The following is a 20,506-nucleotide window of genomic DNA, read 5'->3' as shown; positions in this document are numbered from 1 at the left end:
CACAAGCTGTGATAGCTCTTGGGCTTATATTCTTCAGCAGGCAGATTGTTGCCCGCTGTGAATGCTTGAGGTACTGAGATGGACTGTCTTCTGAGATGGACTGCGTCTCCTTCCAGAAAAATTTCCAGTTCTTCTGCCCCATGGGAGGGGATCTAAAATTCACATTTTAATTGTGAATAAGTTATTTCTGTTGTAGGTTTGTTATAACTTTTTGAAGTGCTCAGAGATCTAGAGCTAGATCACCTAATAGTGTCATTCCAAATGCTGCAGCCTACTTGGTAGTGGAATGTTGCAGTTTTGATGTCTGTAAACTCAATTAAAGGTTTGAATGGACCCCTCCCCCTACATGTCGTGTATAACTATGTATAGAAGTAGCTAAACTTCTGACTTGTTTCAACCTGCTTTCCCCAGTAAGAGGAAATTTGTAAATCTAATAAAGAGTTGAAGCAAAAGACATTGAATAGGAACAGAGAAGACATCTAGCTTGTTGAACTGCTAATCATGTTGCTGTGAGAATGATGCTTAAGCAATACTGACAAAGAGCAGATGGATGAGCAGGTTCAGTGCCGTCTGAAATTAATACAGTGCACATACTGGGGATAACAGGAGATATTAAAGAGCTGGAGAACATGCTGAGACTTAGCAGAAATCCTTCCCTGATCCCTACACTTAAAGGCAAGCTCAGGGTTTTCCTTTGCAGTCTTTGTACGAGTCATACATGTCAAATATTGAAATAAAGTCACTCTCTTGCATATTTTTTGTAATCGTAACATGCTTCTAGCTCATGTTTTTTTTATGGCGCCATACATGTTGCAGACTGTAAAAAGGTGGATTACAGTATCTGCCAAAGGTTTAGATATTTTCTTCTTAGCTTTCCAAAGGCATTTCATGGGCACAAAGTGCCTCTTTTGACAAACCTACCATATAGGAGATTAAAAAAAAAAAAAAAAACCACAAGCCACCACTTTCCCAGATAACTTAAATTTGACAACAAAAGCTGTAACTTCTGAAGACAGCCTTTACAGTAGAGATCCAGGGTGTGGGAAGTCTTTGAGAAGCAGGCTTAAAGATCTTCATGTGCAGGTACAGTGAGGTACAGTTCAGCAGCTGTAGTAGGGTTTTTTTTGCTGTCTAAGTAGAGCAATTTTTGGCTTGTAAATACAGGACAGAAACCCACAACCCTGGTTAATTGTTTGGTTTAGTAGAACAGACTTGAATAATACAGAATCTTGGGGCACATCCTCTGCCAGTGAGGAAGTGCACAAGAAGACGGGAGGAAGCAGAGACAGGACACCTGACCCAAACTAGCCAAAGGGGTATTCCATACCACAGCACGTCATGCCCCATATGTAAACTGGGGGGAGTAACTCAGAAGGCCAAGATTGCTGCTTGGGTTGAGCTGTGTATGGTTTAGCAGGTGGTGAGCAACTGTATTGTGCATCACTTGTGTTCATTGGGTTTTATTCCTCTTCCTGTTTCAACTTTTTTTAAAAACAAAAAACAAAAAAACAACACTTTATTTCAATTATTAAGCTGTTTTCAACTCAGCCCATAGGTTTTACTGTTTTACAATTCTCCTTTCTGTTCCACCAGGGAGCAGGGAGGAGAGTGAGAGCGTGTGTGTACTTTATTTGCTGGTTGCTGTTAAACAACAACAGTGAGAGATGCGGATAGAGGCAGGGTAGAAAGATGCAACACAAGATAATGCAGTATAACTTCTTTGTGTGTCCTTTCTCATGAAGTGTTTTGCTTCTATTTAGTAAAACAAATAAGCTTTATGTTCAGGCCCACTCATTGTGGCAAATTTAAAATATTACTGGTGGCAAATACAGCTGCCACAGCTCTTGATTCACACACACAAAGGTCAGAAATAATACATTTCTAATATTAGAAATATTTTCTGATTGTCATAGTTTGTCATGTTTTGGTTTGGTTTGGATTTTTTTTTGCTGTTGCAAAGACACAGTAATCTTAGATGAAGTAAAACAGTGGAAGAGAGACCCCCACACCTTCAGGCTGTAGTTTTCTTCCAAGGGCATAATTACGAGTTGAATTTGAGGTTTTGGTGTGGACTATAATTCAAAGTAATTCTAGGCACACACACTGGATCTTTCACAAAGCTTCCAAGAAATCAGTAAAAGTACAAGACCACACATGCCAGGTGAAAGATCCACATAACCAAAAAATCTCCTGTCCATGTATCTTCAGTAACAAAAAAAAATGAGGAAGAGGAAAATGAATTGAATACAAACATCCAGTGATCATTGTTTAGAGATTCCATGACTTACAGGTTGCATCATTTTTAGTAGAAACCAGCAAACCAAAATAAGAACAGGTATTCATGGTATATTCTGATTTTGGAACAGATTTGACACTGAATGTGTTTCCACCTAATTAGTGTTATAAAAAGTAATTACAGTAGCATATAACCAGTTTGATTAAATGGAAAACTAGGTATTCCACATTTAGAAGTTAGGGATTGAGTTACAAAGAATATTTATGTATTTGTGATTTGCATCAAGGTATAATTTCATTTAGGCTTTACCCACATGAGGAAAAATGAGAATTAGAGACTACAACCATCACAATAGTGATGTATGAATAGAGCTCAGGCTGATGCAGGAGGAAGCAGGATATTGCCTAGCTGATTCCTGCCATATCCTGCAAAAGATAAACCATTAATCGGATCTTTCATTAATATGAAGTGTGGAAAAAGCAGCTCATGCCACGGATTACTTTGTAAATGTAGTTAGTGGGAGAAATTATGCATTAAAGAAAACACAAAATCCCTCAAATTAATCTTTGAAATATATGCAGTTTGACTCCCATCTGTCTTACACTGGGATAAATGAAGAATAATTACATTTTGGTGACTAGATACACTAGTGTAGTTGTAGAGGAAATTGAGCTTGCCTGCTCTCCCAGGATTGTAAGATTTACATTTTTAAGCCAGAATTGTTTATCCTTAAATTTTTTACTTTTACGGTCAGAGTAAGATTGGTGATCCTGTGTTACAGAGTAGAATCCTTTGACACATGATCTCTACCTGTTTAAATCCAGATGGAGTCTTTATGCCATCATGTGGGTGCAATACCAGTTGGCTTAACTTTGCCACTGGCTTTAGTATATGTAGTTTTTTTAGTTTAAAAAAGTCAAACTGGATGATATGTGCTAAGTATTTGGTGAATCTCTGACATATAACATGGTTTATGTTGTCACTTTTACAACGTTAAATTCTTCTTGCTTGAAAATTCAAATAGCAAATTTACCATGATTGTAAGCACAAAGAGCAGAAGAATTCCTACTGCATTTGAAAGTATGTAGTTTGATTTTTTTTTGTGGACTTTTCTAACTTTCCATGTCCAGTATTCAGCTTCAGACAATGTGTTGATATACGGTTATGCTATCGATACATATGCACTGACTGAAATGTTTTTATGCCTACCCTGTAGGTAGCCTAGCAGGCTTGTCTTATGTTTCCTCTTTAGCGATTTCTTTTCCATGCACAACTTTTTTTTTTTGTTGATAGATGCAATAGTAAGAAAGTGTGTTGCATTGGTGGCCTAAAAAGTCGTTAAATCCTGTCATGTTCAAACACAGAAGAGACATTCTGAATTTTCATACATTTTTTCAGTTAGTGTATAACTTCGGCGAGCATAACCAAGGAGGAAATTGCAGGAAGCATGCTGAAGTAAGCATGTGTTATTTCATTCTCATTTCTGATCAGATGGTTATTTTATTGTCATTATCATGGACAATAGAATCTGAATGTGAGCTGTTGGTGCATGTCAACCATTTTCTGAAAGCAAGTTGTTGATGACAGCTTTAATGTGATCCATCTTTCTGTGCCTGGGGAGTTTGGGGCATGTGCTTGTTTGAATTAGCACACTAATCCCTGCTTCCAGATACCCTTTCATTCTTGTATCAAAGAGGTAATCCTCTGGTGTAACTCAGTATTTCAGGTTCTGGTCTCAAGAGAAGAATTATACTATAAAAAAAAAAAAAAAAAAGCATTTGCTTGCTCCTTGCATCTGGGTAAAGAGCAACATGGTTCATGTATAGGCAACAGTTAAATCTGCTGCTGAGAAAATCCTACATGCATATGTGCACGTAAGTGTCCTCTCTGCTTAAAGGCTGATACTATTAAAACTATTCCCCTATTTTAAAATTCTTACTTTTTTTGTCATTCTTGACAGTGCCAGATTGATGCTTATTTACACTGGAGCTCATTCACACACTGTTTTAAGCCTTTTTCTACCATCATGGCAAGGGGAAGCAATCCTTGCAGGAAAAAAAAATTGTTTGAACAGATTAGCGCTGCAGAAGATTATCTCTGCCTGCAGTCAGTTTCTATAGGTATAGGGAGCATGTCAGTGAGTGCAGACTGGTGACTAGAATGCAAGGAAAATCTGGCACTGCTTGATTCTCAGAAGAGGTGCCAGAGAGACACCTGTATGATCAGTCACGGATAGGGCCATATGGGCTCTTCAGATGTGCTTGTCCTTTAAGTTCTTTCTTCCCTCTGAAATGCAAGTCTGCAGTTCTGACTTGGGCTGTGCTGCAGTGTTGTCTGGAATGGGAGGATATGGGTCTGCAGCCTAGCTGGGTCAGGTGTGGACAAATCCAGTCTACAACAGATGGGCAAAGCTCTGCTCTTAAACAGTTGATTTCGAACGGTTGTAACCTAAATTGTGATGAGACTGACCTCTACAGTTGTGATGCTGTACAGTATGCTACAGTATGCTTATGCTCACTTAAGCCATCTCTTGGCATCACAGGACAGGCTGTGTGATCTCACACACTTTTTAACCAAGTGTTACCTTGTGGAATTTTTGAATATAGCTTACATGGAGTTTTCGTAGCTGAATACATCTAGGGGAGAGGTCAATGAGCAGTTCAGGAACTCAAGCTTGGAGAAAACTCTACATAAAAATGCAAGGTAGAATGTAGTTCAACTTTTTAGAAAGGCACTGGGAAGCATCTGAAGCATGCAAAAAGTATCAGGACACTTGGGGAAGTTGTCTTTCCCAGTAGAAACATTAATAACCATTTTAACAGTGTTACCTCCTGCTGCTTCACTGCAAAGAGTAAATTGTGTCATTTCAGAATGACCCATTTTTGTCAAAGCCAGGCTGATTAAAGCCCTAAGAAAATTACTGGGTTTGGTGTTAAAAATGCCCATGTCACAGAATGGGTGATTATTTTTATCCTACAGTTCTCAAACAAAACAAAAAAAAAAGCTGCTGCTTCTGAATGTAAGGTGAAGTTACAAGAGAGAAAGTTGTTTTGCTGGTGTTTTTTAATGAAATACTCCATTTAGATGTCATTTTATAGGCCACACGTGGAACAGAAGAGACTAATTTTTGTTTGATGGCACATGGACAGCAGCTTTGTCATACAGTATGTCCCATGTGGTGCTTAACTTGCTCTCTTTCCTGTATCCTTTTTGATGCACTTCACCACTTTTACCTGAATACTGAATTGGATGCTGATTATTTTTAACACGGCTTCCACAAAGTACCAAAGGGAAGTGTTTCAGAAATTTCAGAGTAATACCTCTGATATGTAGCCGGTTTGGAGGGAATCATCAGAAGCATGAGCGAGCATTTCAGAGAGATGTAAGTGAGGGATTTTTTGCGCAAAATACAGTAAAGAAGGGGTAGCACTCCAAGAGGAATGCCTTGGATGGAAAGAGTGGGTGAACTATAGGGAAGTGATACTTTTTTGCAAATGCTTTTCTGAAAGTGTCATGGTTTAAGCCCAGCCAGTAACTCAGAACGACTCAGCAGCTTGCCCACTCCCCCCACTTTTTACTCCCCCTGCTCCCAGAGGGATGGGGAGGAGAATTGAAAGAATGTAACTCCCATGTATTGAGATAAGAACAGTCCAGTAACTAAGGTATAACACAAACCACTAGTGCCATGACCAATAATAATAATGATAAGGGAAATAACAAGGGGAGAGAATACAACCACTTACCACCAGCCAACCAATAGCCAGCCTGACCCAAGCGGTGATCTGGGCCTTCCGGGTAGCTCCCCCCAGTTTATATACTGGGTATGATGTGCTGTGGTATGGAATACCCCTTTGGCTAGTTTGGGTCACGTGTCCTGTCTCTGCTTCCTCCCGGCTTCCCCTCCTCCCTGGCAGAACATGAGACTCAGAAAGTCCTTGATCAGACTAAACATTACTGAACAGCAACTAAAACCCTGGTGTTATCAGCACTGTTCCCAGGCTGAAAGTCAAAAACACAGCACTGCACCAGCTACTAAGAAGGAGAAAAATGACTGCTACTGCTGAACCCAGGACATAAAGTCCAAAAACAAAAATGAAAAATTCCCAGCTGTAATTCCGATTGGATTATTCTACCTGAAATGCTTTGATTTGTACTTACATCCTTCACTGCTTAGGCATTTCCATTTTCTTTTTAAAAGTGTGTTGAAAATACAGATTTGTGAAGCAAAATTACAGCACCCAAAATCGCCTCTTAACTGCCAGGCACTTGGCTGCTTTCTTTAAAATTATAGAATCATAGAATCATAGAATGGTTTGGGTTGGAAAGGACTTAAGATCATCTAGTTCCAAGCCCCCTGCCATGGGCAGGGACACCTCACCCTAGACCATGTCACCCCAGGCTCTGTCCAACCTGGCCTTGAACACTGCCAAGAATAGAGCACTGAGCGCCTGATCAAGAGGACTCTGTGGATTAAGCACTCTATAGACAAATAGGAACAGCCTCACACTCGCAGGCCGTTGTCCTCACAGGGGACTTCAACCACCCTGATATCTGTTGAAGGAACAGTATGGCCTGGCACAAGCAATCCAGGAGGTTCCTCTGTTGTGTGGAAGACAACTTCCTTCTGCAGTAGAGGAGCCAACAAGGAGAGGTGCCATGCTTGACCTTGTGCTCACCAACAGGGAAAGGCTGATTGGAAATATGACTCTCCAGGGCAGCTCTGGTTGTAGCGATCATGAGATGGTCAAATTCGAGATGCTCAGGACAGTGAGAAGAGCGTGCAGCAAGCTCATGCCCTGGACTTCATGAGAGCAGACTTTGGCCTCTTCAGGAGCCTGCTTAGTAAGGTTCCATGGGATATAGCCCTAGAGGGCAGGGGGGCCCAAGGCTGTTGGTTGATATTCAAGGATCACCTGCTACACTCAGGAGTGTTGCATCCCAACTAGAAGGAAGTGCAGCAGGAGGGCCGGAAGACCTCCTTGGCTGGATAAGTTGCTCCTGAGGAAACTTTGAGGGAAAAAAGAGGCTTATAACAGGTGGAAGCAAGGACAGGCAGCCTGGGAAGAATACAGGGATGTTGTCCAGGAAGCTAGGGACCAGGTTAGGAAAGCTAAGGCTCAGTTAGAATTAAATTTGGCTAGGGATGTTAAAGATAACAGGAAGGGATTCATTAGGTACATTGCAAATAAAAGACAGACTAGGGACAATGTAGGCCCCCTCCAGAAGCTATCAGGAGAACTGGCTACACAGGATTTGGAGAAGGCTGAGGTTCTGAATGACTTTTTTACCTCGATCTTCACTGACAAATGCTCTGACCACACCACCCAAGTCTTGGAAGGCAGACACAGGGAGAGTGAGAATGAAGACCTTAGGCCCACTGTAGGAGACCATCTTAAGAACCTGAATGTGCACAAGTCCATGGGACCTGATGAAATCCATCCGTGGGTCCTGAAGCAGCTGGCAAATGAAGTTGCTAAGCCACTGTTTATCATATTTGACAAATCATGGCAGTCAGGTGAAGTTCCCAAAAACTGGAAAAAGGGAAATACAACTTCCATTTTCAAGAAGGTGAAAATGGATGACCCAGGGAACTACAGACTGGTCAGTCTCACCTCTGTGCCTGTCAAAATCTTGGAGTAGATTCTCCTGGAAGGCATGCTAAGCCACATGAAAAACAACAAGGTGCTTGGTGACAGCCAGTATGGCTTCACTAAGGGGAAATCCTGCCTGACCAATTTGGTGGCCTTCTATGATGGGGCTACAGAACTGATGGACAGGGGTAGAGCAGTTGATGTCATCTACCTGGACTTGTGTAAAGCGTTCCACACTGTCCCACATGACATCCTTGTCTCTAAATTGGAGAGACATTAATTTGGTGGATGGACCACTCAGTGGATAACGAACTGGCTGGATGGCCACACACAAAGAGTTGTGGTCAATGGCTCAATGTCCGTCTGGAGACCAGTAACGAGTGGTGTCCCTCAGGGATCAGTGTTGGGACCGGTCTTGTTCAACATCTTTGTCGGTGACATGGACAGTGGGATTGAGTGCGCCCTCAGCAACTTTGCTGATGACACCAAGCTGTGTGGTTGAAGGGAAGGAATGCCATCCAGAGGGACCTCAACACAATTGTGAGGTTGGCTGATGCCAACCTGATGAAGTTTAACCATGCCAAGTGCAAGGTCCTACACCTGGGTCGGAGCAATCCCAGGCACAGCTACAGGCTGGGTGGAGGAGAAATTCAGAGCAGCACCACAGAGAAGGACTTAGCGATGTTGGTTGATGAGAAACTTAACATGAGCCAGCAGTGTGCGCTCGCAGGCCAGAAAGCCAACTGTATCCTGGGCTGCATCAAAAGGAGCGTGGCCAGCAGGTTGAAGGAGGTTCCCTCTACTCTGCTCTCGCAAGACCTCACTTGGAGTATTGTGTGCAGTTCTGGTGTCCTCAACATAAAAAGGACATGGAACTGTTGGAACAAGCCCAGAGGAGGGCCATGAGGATGATCAGGGGACTGGAGCACCTCCCGTATGAAGACAGGCTGAGAAAGTTGGGGCTGTTCAGCCTGGAGAAGAGAAGGCTGTATGGAGACCTCATAGCAACCTTCCAGTACCTGAAAGGGGGCTATAGAGATGCTGGGGAGGGACCCTTTATTAGGGACTGTAGTGATAGGACAAGGAGTAATGGGTTCAAACTTAAACAGGGGAAGTTCAGGTTAGCTATAAGGAAGAAGTTCTTTACTGTGAGGGTGGTGTTCCTCCTCTTTACTGGAGGAATGGGTTGACCAGAGAAGTTGTGAATGCTCCATCCCTGGCAGTGTTCAAGGCCAGGTTGGACAGAGCCTTGGGTGCCATGGTTTAGTGTGAGGTGTCCCTGCCCATGGCAGGAGGGTTGGAACTAGATGATATTAAGGTCCTTTCCAACCTAACTGTTCTATGATTCTATGATTCACCACTTTGTTGGGGAGCCTGTTTCAGTGCTTGACTACCCTCACAGTGAAGAACTTCTTCCTTGTATCTAACCTGAACTTTCCCTGTTTAAGCCCACTTCTCCTTTTAAATAAAACGGCAATTTTTTCTGAAAAGCAAATGAAAATACGTCTGGAAGCTATTCAAAAGAACATGCTTCTGTTTATATGGGTTGATTTTTTTTAGGGTATAAATCCTTAAAATTATAGCTTATGAAAGTCAATTCTCCAATGACAGGTGAGGAAAAAGGAGCCTGGGGTTTCTTCTGATTTTTGTTTGTTTATTTGTGGGGTTTGGGGCTGGGTTTTGTTGGTTTTTTTTTCAGTGCTTAGAAAGCAGGAAGTTGCTTTCATTAGTAAGACCAGAATCAGAGTATCTTAGCGCCTGACTCACAGAACTAACAGAGCTGGTCCACTGTCTACCAAAGAAAAGACTGATACAGCCAGAAACTGTAGGCAGAACAATGAAACGATAGTTATTTGACTGGATTTCAGTGTTAATGTTACATAGCCTTCTCAAAATATTTCCTGAACTTTACATCAGGAGGTGTGTTTTTCAGCACAAGTATCTGTGAGTTCTGTTTCAAGTGGTAATCTGATCAATCAGTACTTGACTTTAGCAGTAGTCACTGTTGATTAATCATTCCTCCATTTCTCACATCATCCTTGAGAAATAAATATTTTTGGTTTCCTGAAGAAAGGAATTCAAGGCAGAGAGAGATAAAACAGACTATCCCAACCAACCTGAAGTTCTTAGGTGAGAGGTGCCATTCCCCCATGCATTTTCCCTGCCTCTGAAGATGTTTCCTGAATCTGTTCACGGCTTGTTCATGTAGTACAAAGTTAAAAATCCTAAGTGAGATATAAATGAGTGCAAAAGCTTCAGGGAGCAGTTGCTATGATTAATTGCTTCATTGTTTGCCGTTCATACATTTTAGCAAGTATAGTGAGTAGATCATGTATAATCGTGTTGCGTTAAGGGCAGGGTTTTTTGCTAGCTTGTGTTAGCTTGTTGCTAATAATTTGTATGCATTAAACTTTGGTGTAGTTTTGAATGTCACAGATATGTCTGAACTAATATTTTACCCCTATAAATCAAAAATGTCTTCATGAGGTCAGCACCAGTTTTATTCATGAAAATCTGGTGTGTCTTCTGGGACTGGGCTTCTTCTCAAGATTAATCATGGACTTAATACCAACACACACACAGTCACTGGAAAGTGAGTTTGGTGGGCTTTAGTACACCCCTGTAAGACCTCTGTGGCACTTTTAAGTGCTGAGTACCCCTGTTCTAAGTGACACTGGATGTATGAGGTAGAAAACAAAATGTAAAAAAGTAAAGCAACCTGAAAAATTATGCTAGCTGCAAAAGGTGGGTATCCTGAACTCCTTCCTGTCATGTTTTCTTTTGCTAAACAGCCTGTCCACCAGGAACATACAAGCCTGAAGGTTCACCAGGTGGAATCAGCACATGCTTTTCATGTCCTGACGACAATCATACTTCTCCACCAGGAAGTACCTCAATTGAGGATTGTACATGCCGGGAGGGATATCGTGCTGTTGGACAAACCTGTGAAGGTAAGTGGTTCCATCCAGGAACAGAATACCCCTGGAATGCACAGTGCAGTGCTGGGACAATTTTGTTATATGTGTTTGCACTGTGAAGGAAATGTCAAATTGCATGGAAGATTTTCTGTGTCATTCCAAAACAAACAAAAAAAAAACCAAAAATGTTCTAAGATGCAAGTCAACTTGGAAATGAAAAAAACTGTTTTCTTCAGTAGCCTACTGTACTCCAGCTAGCATCTTAACTTTGTTGTTTAATTATTTAGTTGTCCACTGCCCTGAGCTGAAGCCCCCTGAAAATGGTTACTTCGTCCAGAATGTCTGCAACAATTACTTTAATGCTGCCTGTGGGATCCGATGCAAAGCAGGATTTGACCTCGTGGGAAGCAGCATTCGGCTTTGTCAGCCAAATGGCCAGTGGTCTGGATCAGAGGCTACTTGCAGAGGTATGGATTGTCATGTTTGGAAAGTCTTTTTCTATTGGGTTAGTTTGTTCTTAACAATAGTTTTCTCCACTCACTACATAGTTGAGTGTGCAGATCTAATCCTGCTAACTCTAAGCAACTCTTAGATAAAACAATGTTCCCAAGGTAAACTCCCAGTCCAATCACTCCATTTTCATCCTTCCCATACTGGAAGGAGGGCATTTACAACAGAAAATGCAGAGCAGTATTTAGTAGGCAGACAGTCTTTTGCAGGTGAATCTACATTCTCCTGCCTTAAACCTCTCTCTTAACCTAATTTTTGTGAATTCTGTATTTATGTTATGTGAATCCAGCAGGTTTACCAAGCAGTCAAATATATAACAAGACACCACATGGGTGTTTCAAAATACACACCAGGCTCTTGGCGTAGACCAGCATTGGTGTTGGGAGAAATTAACTGTGGAAGAATTCCATTTTGCTTTCTTCTCATGAAAAATAGGAAAGCCTGGGTTTTGAGAATCATTGTCAGAAGAATTTTGAGTGGGGTTTCGCTAGGGATCAACTGACAGTATCCTAGAAGTTCACTGCAGAAGAATGTCAGCTGGAAAAGAAATAAACAGAGGTGTGAAAGGGAGGAGAGATGGGGAAGAACATCCTGAAAAACAGTATTTCTGGAGCTTTTACAGGTACATAGGAACACAGTTTTGCTTTGCTGCCACATCTCTGCCTGAGGTTGGGTTCTTGATGATTTAGAAGGGGAGCAGCATCCCCATGTAGTCCTATGGTATATCTTCCAAGGAAGGCCTAAAAAAAAAAAAAAAAGGTAGCAGCCTTTATCTCCTCAACAGCCACGTATTTAACTCAAGTTGGATGCAGTTGCCATTAATATGCAGCACTGGAGGTTACTAAATAAGAAGTTGTCCTCTCTGTTGTAAATCTTTCCTTGGCCTTGAGTTCAGGGAAAGAGGCTGATCCTTGGACAGATACTTAACTCTAACCCTAACCCATTAGCACTTTATGCCACTACAGCAAACCCTGCAGTACTTATAGAAACATCAAGTCATCGTTCTAAAAGAAGGGATCTGAGCTAGAGGTCAGTTCATCAGGACATTCTTATGTAGCAACTCAGTTCTGCTTAGGACTCCTTAGATAATACTGGAAAACTTGGTCTTCCTATATAGCTTCTAGTGACAGAAGGCAGGAAAGAAAAGCTTTCAATAGAAAATAAATTGAGAAGCTAGACTTAGAGCTGTTGACTTTCCAGCAGTCAAAACACAGACTGAAGATCCAACCTACTTCAGATAGACTGGGATACTGGGAAAGAGCACCTGCCTGTCAAAACTCTATCACACAGTAGCCTCCAGTGCAAAAAATCTAGGGAAAGCTGCAGTCAACCACAGAGAAAGGATCTTTCATCTTCACTCTCTCTAGGGAAATGGAAGAAAATGGAAAACTCTCTGAAGCATTTTAAAATATTCACTTCCTGGGTGTTGGTGCATGATTTTGCCTGGAAGGTGAGGGAATAGAAAAGTCTGCCTTGAGATACTGTCTTGATGTTGATATCCTTTAGAGCACTGAAATTATATATTTTTTGCTTGTCTTGTGCCATTCTCCATCATACTGAAGACTTCCAATTAAAAAAAAAAAAAAAAAAAGAAAGAAAAAAAAATCCCACCTTTACATATGCTGGATCTGCTAGTTTCAATTTACTTAGACTATGAAAGGGAAGAAGATCAAAGGCACAGTTTATAGCCATCTTGTTAATCTCAGGAGTGTTTTATCACTTAAATTAGGAAGGAAAGTAAAGGAAAACCTTTGCACTGCTTAGGATTTTGACATTAAACACTTCTCTGTTGTTCTGCTAGCTAAAATCTTCTGTGCTATTGGAAAGTGATTAATGAAGTCGTGTCAGGCAATTAGCAGTGACTTATGAAATAAACAACCACAGAGAGTGTATTTAATCCAGAAAAATGTATTAGGAGAAAACCCAGAGCAAGCAGAATTATACTGTTGTTGTTTTCACTGGCTTTACAGAAATATTTCTTGGTCATAAAAAATGCATTATTGACAGAAGGATGGTTTTGCATTTAATTCATGGAACCATAACAGGAGATAATATGCGCTCAATTGCAGGCTTCTGCCAAGGCTATACTGAGATACTAAATGAGCTTGAACATTGAAACTCTGTGAAGGCAGGAGCACTACAGGTATGCAGGCCTTCCAGAAGGGGTGGCTAGACTTATCAGGTAGTGGAAGGGAGTGCCTCCTCTGTAGGTACGTTAACATTGATGAGAGCCTCCTTGATGTTCTTAATTCATTCAGACTTCCTCAAAAATGCCACAGTGTTTACCACAGGCTGGGTATTAAAGGCTCCCATAGAAGTCTTAAAAGAGAAAGCCTATTATCTTCTGTATAAAGCATATGTGGTTCAGCTGGAAAAAATGTCTTTCTTACTCTACTACAGTTAAGATACAGTATATTAGGAAGCTGCTCTGAAGCTCAGAATGCCTCAAGTTTCAAGATCTTTCAAGATCTTTTCTAGAAGTTTCAAGATCTTGTTTGGACTCTTAAATGCACTTCCCAGGAGATACCTATGTATGTACAAGGACAAGAGGAACAGTACTTTCAGAGAGTAAACATGAGGCAGTGGTAATGCAAAGATGTATTGGGTGCATCTGAATGGCTTTTTTTCTTTCTTTCTTTCCTATCCAATATAGATAGGTTTTGCTACTGACTGTTTTTTCAACTCTGGTGCCACTATAGCTTTTTTTCAAAAGAGACGCTATTTAACACGTGGTTTTTGTAGCTTTGAGGGGTGCACAGTTACTGGCATTTATACAGCTGAGTTTTATTTGAAGGAGCACTCAGGGCATCTGTCCATTTGTTAGTTTGAGGACATAGAGTGATCTGTTCAGTCTGTGTGTCCACTTGTAGGCATGTCCTGTCTCCAGTCTGCAGAGTAAACAACTACTGGGAAAAGGCAAGTTGCCAAGTTGCTTTACTTTTGAGTGCATCTGGAGAGGAGGTTGAGGTTTGCCTCCTACTCAGCAGCAGCCAGGATAGCTTAATTGGTAAAATCGGCATCCCAAACCACAGTGGAGAAGTCATCCAGATCTCTAAAGCCACCCTCACCAGAGCTTGCCTTCTTGCTAGAAAGGTCAACAGAAGCTGTGGAAAGCAATCCAGGGAGAACAGAGTTTAGGAAACTGCAGTCTTCTTGATTATATTTTTGAGCAGTCACGCTATCTACCCATGTGTGTTTTTCTCCCCCTTATGCCTGTTGAATGTATTGAGTGGTATCTGCTAGATTCAGCTAGCTGTGTTTTCAGCTACACGAGTTTTCCACTGGTTTTGGAAAATCAGTAGCTGATTATCAAAGAGAGGCATGAATTATTGAAGGAAAAGGTGTACTAGGACCCCAGCAGGCATCTACACGTTTGGGCTTGCTATCACCAGGTTATCATACATCTATCATCATCACATAGTCATGGCCAGACAGTAGGTGTGTACAGCTTAGATGTTCTAGGAAGCCAAGGGCCAGGCAATGTGTATGTAGTTCGCGTCTTGTCTGGAGGGAAGAAAAGGGGCAAATGCAAAAGTTGAGATACTGACTTAAGAGTAGGAGAGCTGGAGGCAGTGCAGAGGAAGGTCCTAGTAGAAGAGTCTGAAGCTATGACACTGAAACGAAGAATGTAAATCCAAGCCATACCAGTGCTACTAATTTTTTCTTCTATCATTCAGCTGTTTTGGGATCAATCTTAATTACAGTGTAGCTTTGTGTTAAATTGCAACATCAGGATTCAGTAACGAAATCATAAAATAATCTGCGGATCACCCTCCATGTGCTCCACTTCCCTTTCTATATGCACATATATGCACAGGACTGGGTCATCCTTGGCATTACAGTGCTTTCAGTGTTTGTGAAACATGGCAGAAGGGCCTTTGTGCTGAGCAGCAGCCAGGACTGCCTCCGTGGGGAGCCAGTCACCTGAAAGGGTCTCTTTTATCTCAGCAACAGCCTTATTTGTTCCTTTTCATCTCTCATGGTCCAGTTGTCTATGAATGCCTTGTATTCCTTTCTTTCTTTTTTTCCTCCCACCATGATGGATGGCTGCTGTTCTGATCTGTGGAGACAAATGTGTCCATGTCTACATCAGTACACTCCAGAGTGCCTGAGAACTCCCGAGTTCTTGAGCACTGGGACACTATCACCTCCCTTGTTAATAAGCCCTTAGCCTCTTCCCCTCCCTTTGCACTCAGCCAGTATCAGACTGCCAGCTGGAAATCCCCCAAAGAACTTTGAGGCATGGCTGGGGGATTAGAAACTTCCAAAGACATGCACTTTTCCACAGGATTCCATTCGCCTGCAGCTGCTCACTTTTGAAGGCTGATAGATATTACTAGTGCAGGCCACACACTGTGTGCCAGATGCCTTCAATGGCTAGGAACATTTCTGAGCACAGTTAGATTTTTAATCTGGGCTTGCATCAGATCTTAGGTGAGCTTGGAGGTGTGTGTCCAACCTCATACATGCTGTGTAAGACTGTTTCAGGAAGAGGAAGGCATCAAGCCACTGAAAAAATCAGCCCTGTTCCAGCCCAGTTCCCTAAATCTGTACAAACTACTGCAGCCAGTGGACAAGCGATTACCTGTCCCACCCCTGAAAACACAGGCAAACTAGTGTAACTCTACTGATTCTTGGTGCTCCAGAGTGATCTGGTGTTTGGGTTTTTTTCCCCTTTGCAGTTCGAACATGTCCCAGACTTCGGACTCCTGAAAATGCGCACATTAATTGTTCAACAGCTGACATCTCCTATAAAACAGTGTGTTTTGTGACCTGCAATGAGGGCTATGAAATAGAAGGAAATGCCAAACTCATCTGCCAGGGCACCTCACAGTGGGACTCAAAGGAGCCACAGTGTGTGGGTACGTATCTGGTCATATTCTGTCTGTTCATATTAGGGTGCTGCCTTCTCTGACATGCTGTCACAAGTGAGAAACTCCCTATTTTAATATCTGGTGAAGCTAAATGTCTGTGGATGTTTTATATAGTCTTTAGAAGGTGGGGAGGGGCAAAGGAATTTATTAATGGAGAAAGTGGACAGATTATCACTGAAGTCCATCATAGAACGCTGATAGCTAAAAGGTTGTTGCATCTGGTGGGTGTTAAGACACCATCACACAATGTGTTGTAGGAAACATTCAAGTTGTAAGTGAATACTAATGAGTGAATATGAACAATCAGGGGTTTGAGTTATCATCTTAAAGCTACAGATGACCTCCAGACAACGTCTAAGGTATGTTAGCCAAGCTCTGTGAGTGCCAAGTAGGGATCTGGCAGTTGTCACTTTTGCTGAACTCCCAGCAGGAAATAAAAGGCAAGTTAGGCACCCAGCACCTCTAAGTCAGGATTCAGAGGTCACACAAGCTGTGCAGGGATAGTTAACATATGTTGCTATTCCAGAAATAAAGGATTGTAAATTTAACAAGTACCCATTTAAGACTAGTGTCAGGTATTAAATTAACTTAAAACAGTAAGAGGAATGAATCATTGAATGGTTTGGGTTGGAAGGGACCTTAAAGATAATCTAATTCTAACCCCCTGCCATGGGCAGGGACACCTTCCACTAGACCAGGTTGCTCAAAGCCCCATCCAACCTGGCCTTGAACACTGCCAGGGACAGTTGAAACACTTCCACATGTAGACTGCAAAAACAAAGAGCAAGCTTAAAGCCCAGCAATTCAGAAGCTGATCCAGTGTTTACTAAAGTCAGGGTAAAGTGTATGTCGCATGGGTATAGTAAATTTGATGCCACCAGGGTGACTTGGCTTGAACCTTTGGCTATTTTTTACTGTTTTACTGCAGGCTTAAAAATGTGGACTTTGTGACACAAGAATAAATTTCTAACTGTAGATATGTTCTCTAAAATTATTGAAATATTCCAAAAGTACTAATTTATCTAGAGAGTTTGTTAAGAGATCCTAATCTTACTTCTGTTGAAGTCAGTGGAAAAACTTCAATTAACTTCAAAAGGAAGGGATCCTGAAATCCTGTTGGAAGATTATAATTGGAAGATTAACTGTATTCATCATTTGAAGTCATCCTTCCTAGCTTAGCATTTTGATTAGTAAAATCCAGCTCTAATCTGTATCAGAAGATTTTTTTCACACCATGCAATAATACCTTCATTCGTGGATTACCCGTGGCAATAGCTTATTTTTGCTGAGTCTGAAAATCTAGTATAAAAGTTACCGTTTGTTGTCACAGAAGGAAGAGTGCTAGCTGGAAAACCTCTCTGCTACTTCTTGTGACTTAGAACAATTTTGCTGAGATTCTTGTTCAGTATAGATGTGTTTACTTTTGTCTAGGGAAGGATGCAAAACAGGACTAACATCATGTCATAATCAAAAACTAACCTTTGTTCTAATTTTCTGAATGTTCATCATTATCATGGAATATTCTTTCTTTAGTTTTAGTCTGAATAGCTGCTAGCTGTTATTTATCATTTGCTGCATAAAAGAGAAAGAAATTCTGCTGTATTTAGGAATTCAAAATTGATAATTTATACATTTCCTACCCTTCTGTTAGAAAAATCAAGTGGAATTGGGTTCAGTTTCTTACCTTGAAACAGATTTTTTGGACCTTGGGGTACTCTCCTAGCTCTTTTTCTGAATGCTTTGCAGTTCAGCTGCACATCAGTGCAAAGTTTACTGTGTTTGAAAGTTAGCTCAGTGAAACTGCTACACCAGCTGTAACTATAACTGACACTGTACATACATAACCTGGATTGTTTACAGTCACTTCTGTGAGGTCTGTTGTCATATGCGTCTTTTTTTCCAAGGAGCTGGAAGTTAATGCAAGTTTGGCTGTTATAAATTTTTTGCATTTTTATATTTTTCATGCAAGATGCTGTTAGGAACGAGTTACTTTTGAATAGCTTACATATATTATAGGTGGCTTACAAACAAAATACCTGCTAAAAAGGGAAGCTTTGCCATCTATTCAATTTGAAAAAAAAATAAATCTGCAGTCATGTTCTTCCCCACTGGTGAAATACTAATATCCAGCACGTTAAAATTAATGAATTTTACAGGATGCTCTTCTTCTTCCTTTATTCAATGCTTAGCGAACAGAGGTGAAAATAGGAGTTGTCATCCAGAGTGTTGATGCCACCTAGTGTTGAAAGAATTACTACTCCACAGTTCTAAGTACCTGTGACCAATTCTTTGCCTGAAACACTGTTTGCAAAAGGGCTCTTGAAGGAAACAGTCATATTTTACAGAATCATTAGGGCTGGAAGGGACCTCTGGAGATCATCTAGTCCAACCCAGGCAGGTTTCAAATGTCTCCATAGAGGGAGACCCTACACCTCACCTGGGCAGCCTGTTCCAGTGCTCTGCCACCCTCAACGTAAAGTTCTTCCTCATGTTGTTGTGAAACTTCTTGCGTTTTAGTTTATGCCCATTGCTCCTTGTCCTGTCTCTGGACATCACTGTAAGGAGTCTGGCACCATCTTCTTGGCACCTGCTTTTGAGGCATTTATATGCATTAATGAGATCCCCCCTCAGTCTTCTCTTCTCTAGACTAAACAGGCCAGCTCCCACAATCTCTTCTCTTAAGAGAGGTGCTTCAGATCTCTGATCATCCTTGTGGGCCTCCACTGGAGCCTCTGCAGTAGCTTTTTGTCTTTCTTGTACTGAGGAGCCCAAAACTGGACACAGCACTCCAGATGTGGCCTCACCAGCATCAAGCAGCATGGGGGGATGACCTCCCTCATCCTGCTGGCCACACTCCTCTCAATGCACTCCAGGATACTATTGTTCCTCTTGGCCCCAAGAGCATACTGCCAGTTCATAGTCAACTTATCATCCACCAATATTGCCAAGTCCTTCTCAGCTGAACTGCTCTGTAAAAGGTCAGCCCCCAGCTTGTACTGGTTCTTGGTAATCTTTTTATTTGTTACCATATTGAAGTTCCTCTTGATGTTAAGAATTATAATAGTGTTGTGGTTCATCACAGGCAGTTGCAGATGAAAGCAGATTCTTGTCTCTCCTTAGAAGTACTTTCTTCCTCTCTCTTCATTCCCTGTCCATATGGCTAATATCACAGACATCACTCTGATACTCATGAAGTCCAGTCTTCCTGGGTCGGTTTAATTAAATTCTGGAATTAAGTGAATATAAGAATGCTGAAAAACACTATTACTTTTTTTTCTTTTTCTGCCAAAAAACTCTCCCACTTAAAAGAGATTCCCTCAGGCTAGCTATACCAAAGATTATCCTGAATGTTCGTCAAATGTTTCAGGATTATGCTCTACTAGTGTTTTGCTAGTATAGTTGGAAACATCTCAACCAGGAGGGCTGTTACTACTTCCCAGAGAGCTGCAGTTTTCTCTCATTTTCATGTTTATACCTTTCACAGACTTTCTGCTACATCTTCCCTGAGTAGTATACACTTTAATGCTTTTAGATTATCTTTTCAAATATTTTTTCCCAGTTGCTTATTTTTCTGCTATTTGTCAATTCCTTCCTGTGGTGAGCAACCAAAAGCTAGGTTTTGAGTTTTTTTCTGTTGGAGCTGGGTTGTTTTTTTTTCTGTTGGAGCAAACAGTGTATGCCTGAAGTGAACAAATGTGTTAATATTGTGGTCTTTGCATCCTGTTGAAATGAAGTGCAGTTATTAACTGGTTGGACTTCATACACAATTTCAGTATTGAGAGTTTAAAGGCAGGAAATATTTAGAACACTTCAACTCTTTAAACTTTGTTTGATACAGAAGAACCAGTTTTCAGTTACTCACTGAGCATCTTGGGAAAGGAGAGCAAAGGGATATGAAGGATTCTGAATGTGAATCACTTCTGTGTCATCAAACCATTGCTAAGAAGTTAACAGTTTTCCCTTCTGCAGCTGGGTTGTGTTGGTTTTTGTCTGCCCTTTGTATAAATACATGTATGCTTTCTTCACTGACCAGCTAAATAGAGTTACAAGTCTTCTCATTAGTTATAAATAATGAAACACTTTTCAGCCACCCTGAGTCTTTGCATCTGGGTTTGAACACAGTCAAGAACAAACCGAATTTCATTCTGTTTGAAATGAGGTAGGCAGAATCACACACTGTGTCCCTAACTTACAGTGAGCTCATGGCAGGGTGTTGATTTTTTTTTCTCTCCTTGTTTCAAGAGGCAGTGTAGAAGCTGTAAAAGACAACAGGTATAAGACTACTACCTCTTTACTGCTATGGAGGTCTGGTTTCCATAGCAGGCAAGGAAATGCAGCTACAAGGCAACCATGAGAGGTGAAGCTGTAAAGAATAGA

The 20,506-nt window shown here is 41.3% G+C and overlaps 1 protein-coding gene across 3 annotated transcripts in view; it reads left to right on the top strand.

Annotated features, from left to right (window-relative positions):
• Positions 1–20,506, top strand: part of SVEP1 (sushi, von Willebrand factor type A, EGF and pentraxin domain containing 1) — a 131,106-nt gene that overhangs the window by 36,975 nt on the left and 73,625 nt on the right. For all 3 annotated transcript variants that reach the window (XM_061455121.1, XM_061455120.1, XM_061455122.1), the window contains exons 4-6: positions 10,620–10,778; positions 11,033–11,212; positions 15,938–16,117. In XM_061455121.1, coding sequence (XP_061311105.1) covers positions 10,620–10,778; positions 11,033–11,212; positions 15,938–16,117 — 519 coding nt within the window. The remainder of the gene's footprint in view (positions 1–10,619; positions 10,779–11,032; positions 11,213–15,937; positions 16,118–20,506) is intronic.

Source organism: Pezoporus flaviventris, unplaced genomic scaffold (genome assembly GCF_033815535.1).
Source record: "Pezoporus flaviventris isolate CSIRO_AGI_PZ_B2104156 unplaced genomic scaffold, CSIRO_AGI_Pfla_v1 ptg000018l, whole genome shotgun sequence".
In the NCBI taxonomy this organism is placed as follows: domain Eukaryota; kingdom Metazoa; phylum Chordata; class Aves; order Psittaciformes; family Psittacidae; genus Pezoporus; species Pezoporus flaviventris.
This window is presented reverse-complemented; position numbering and strand designations above follow the sequence as displayed.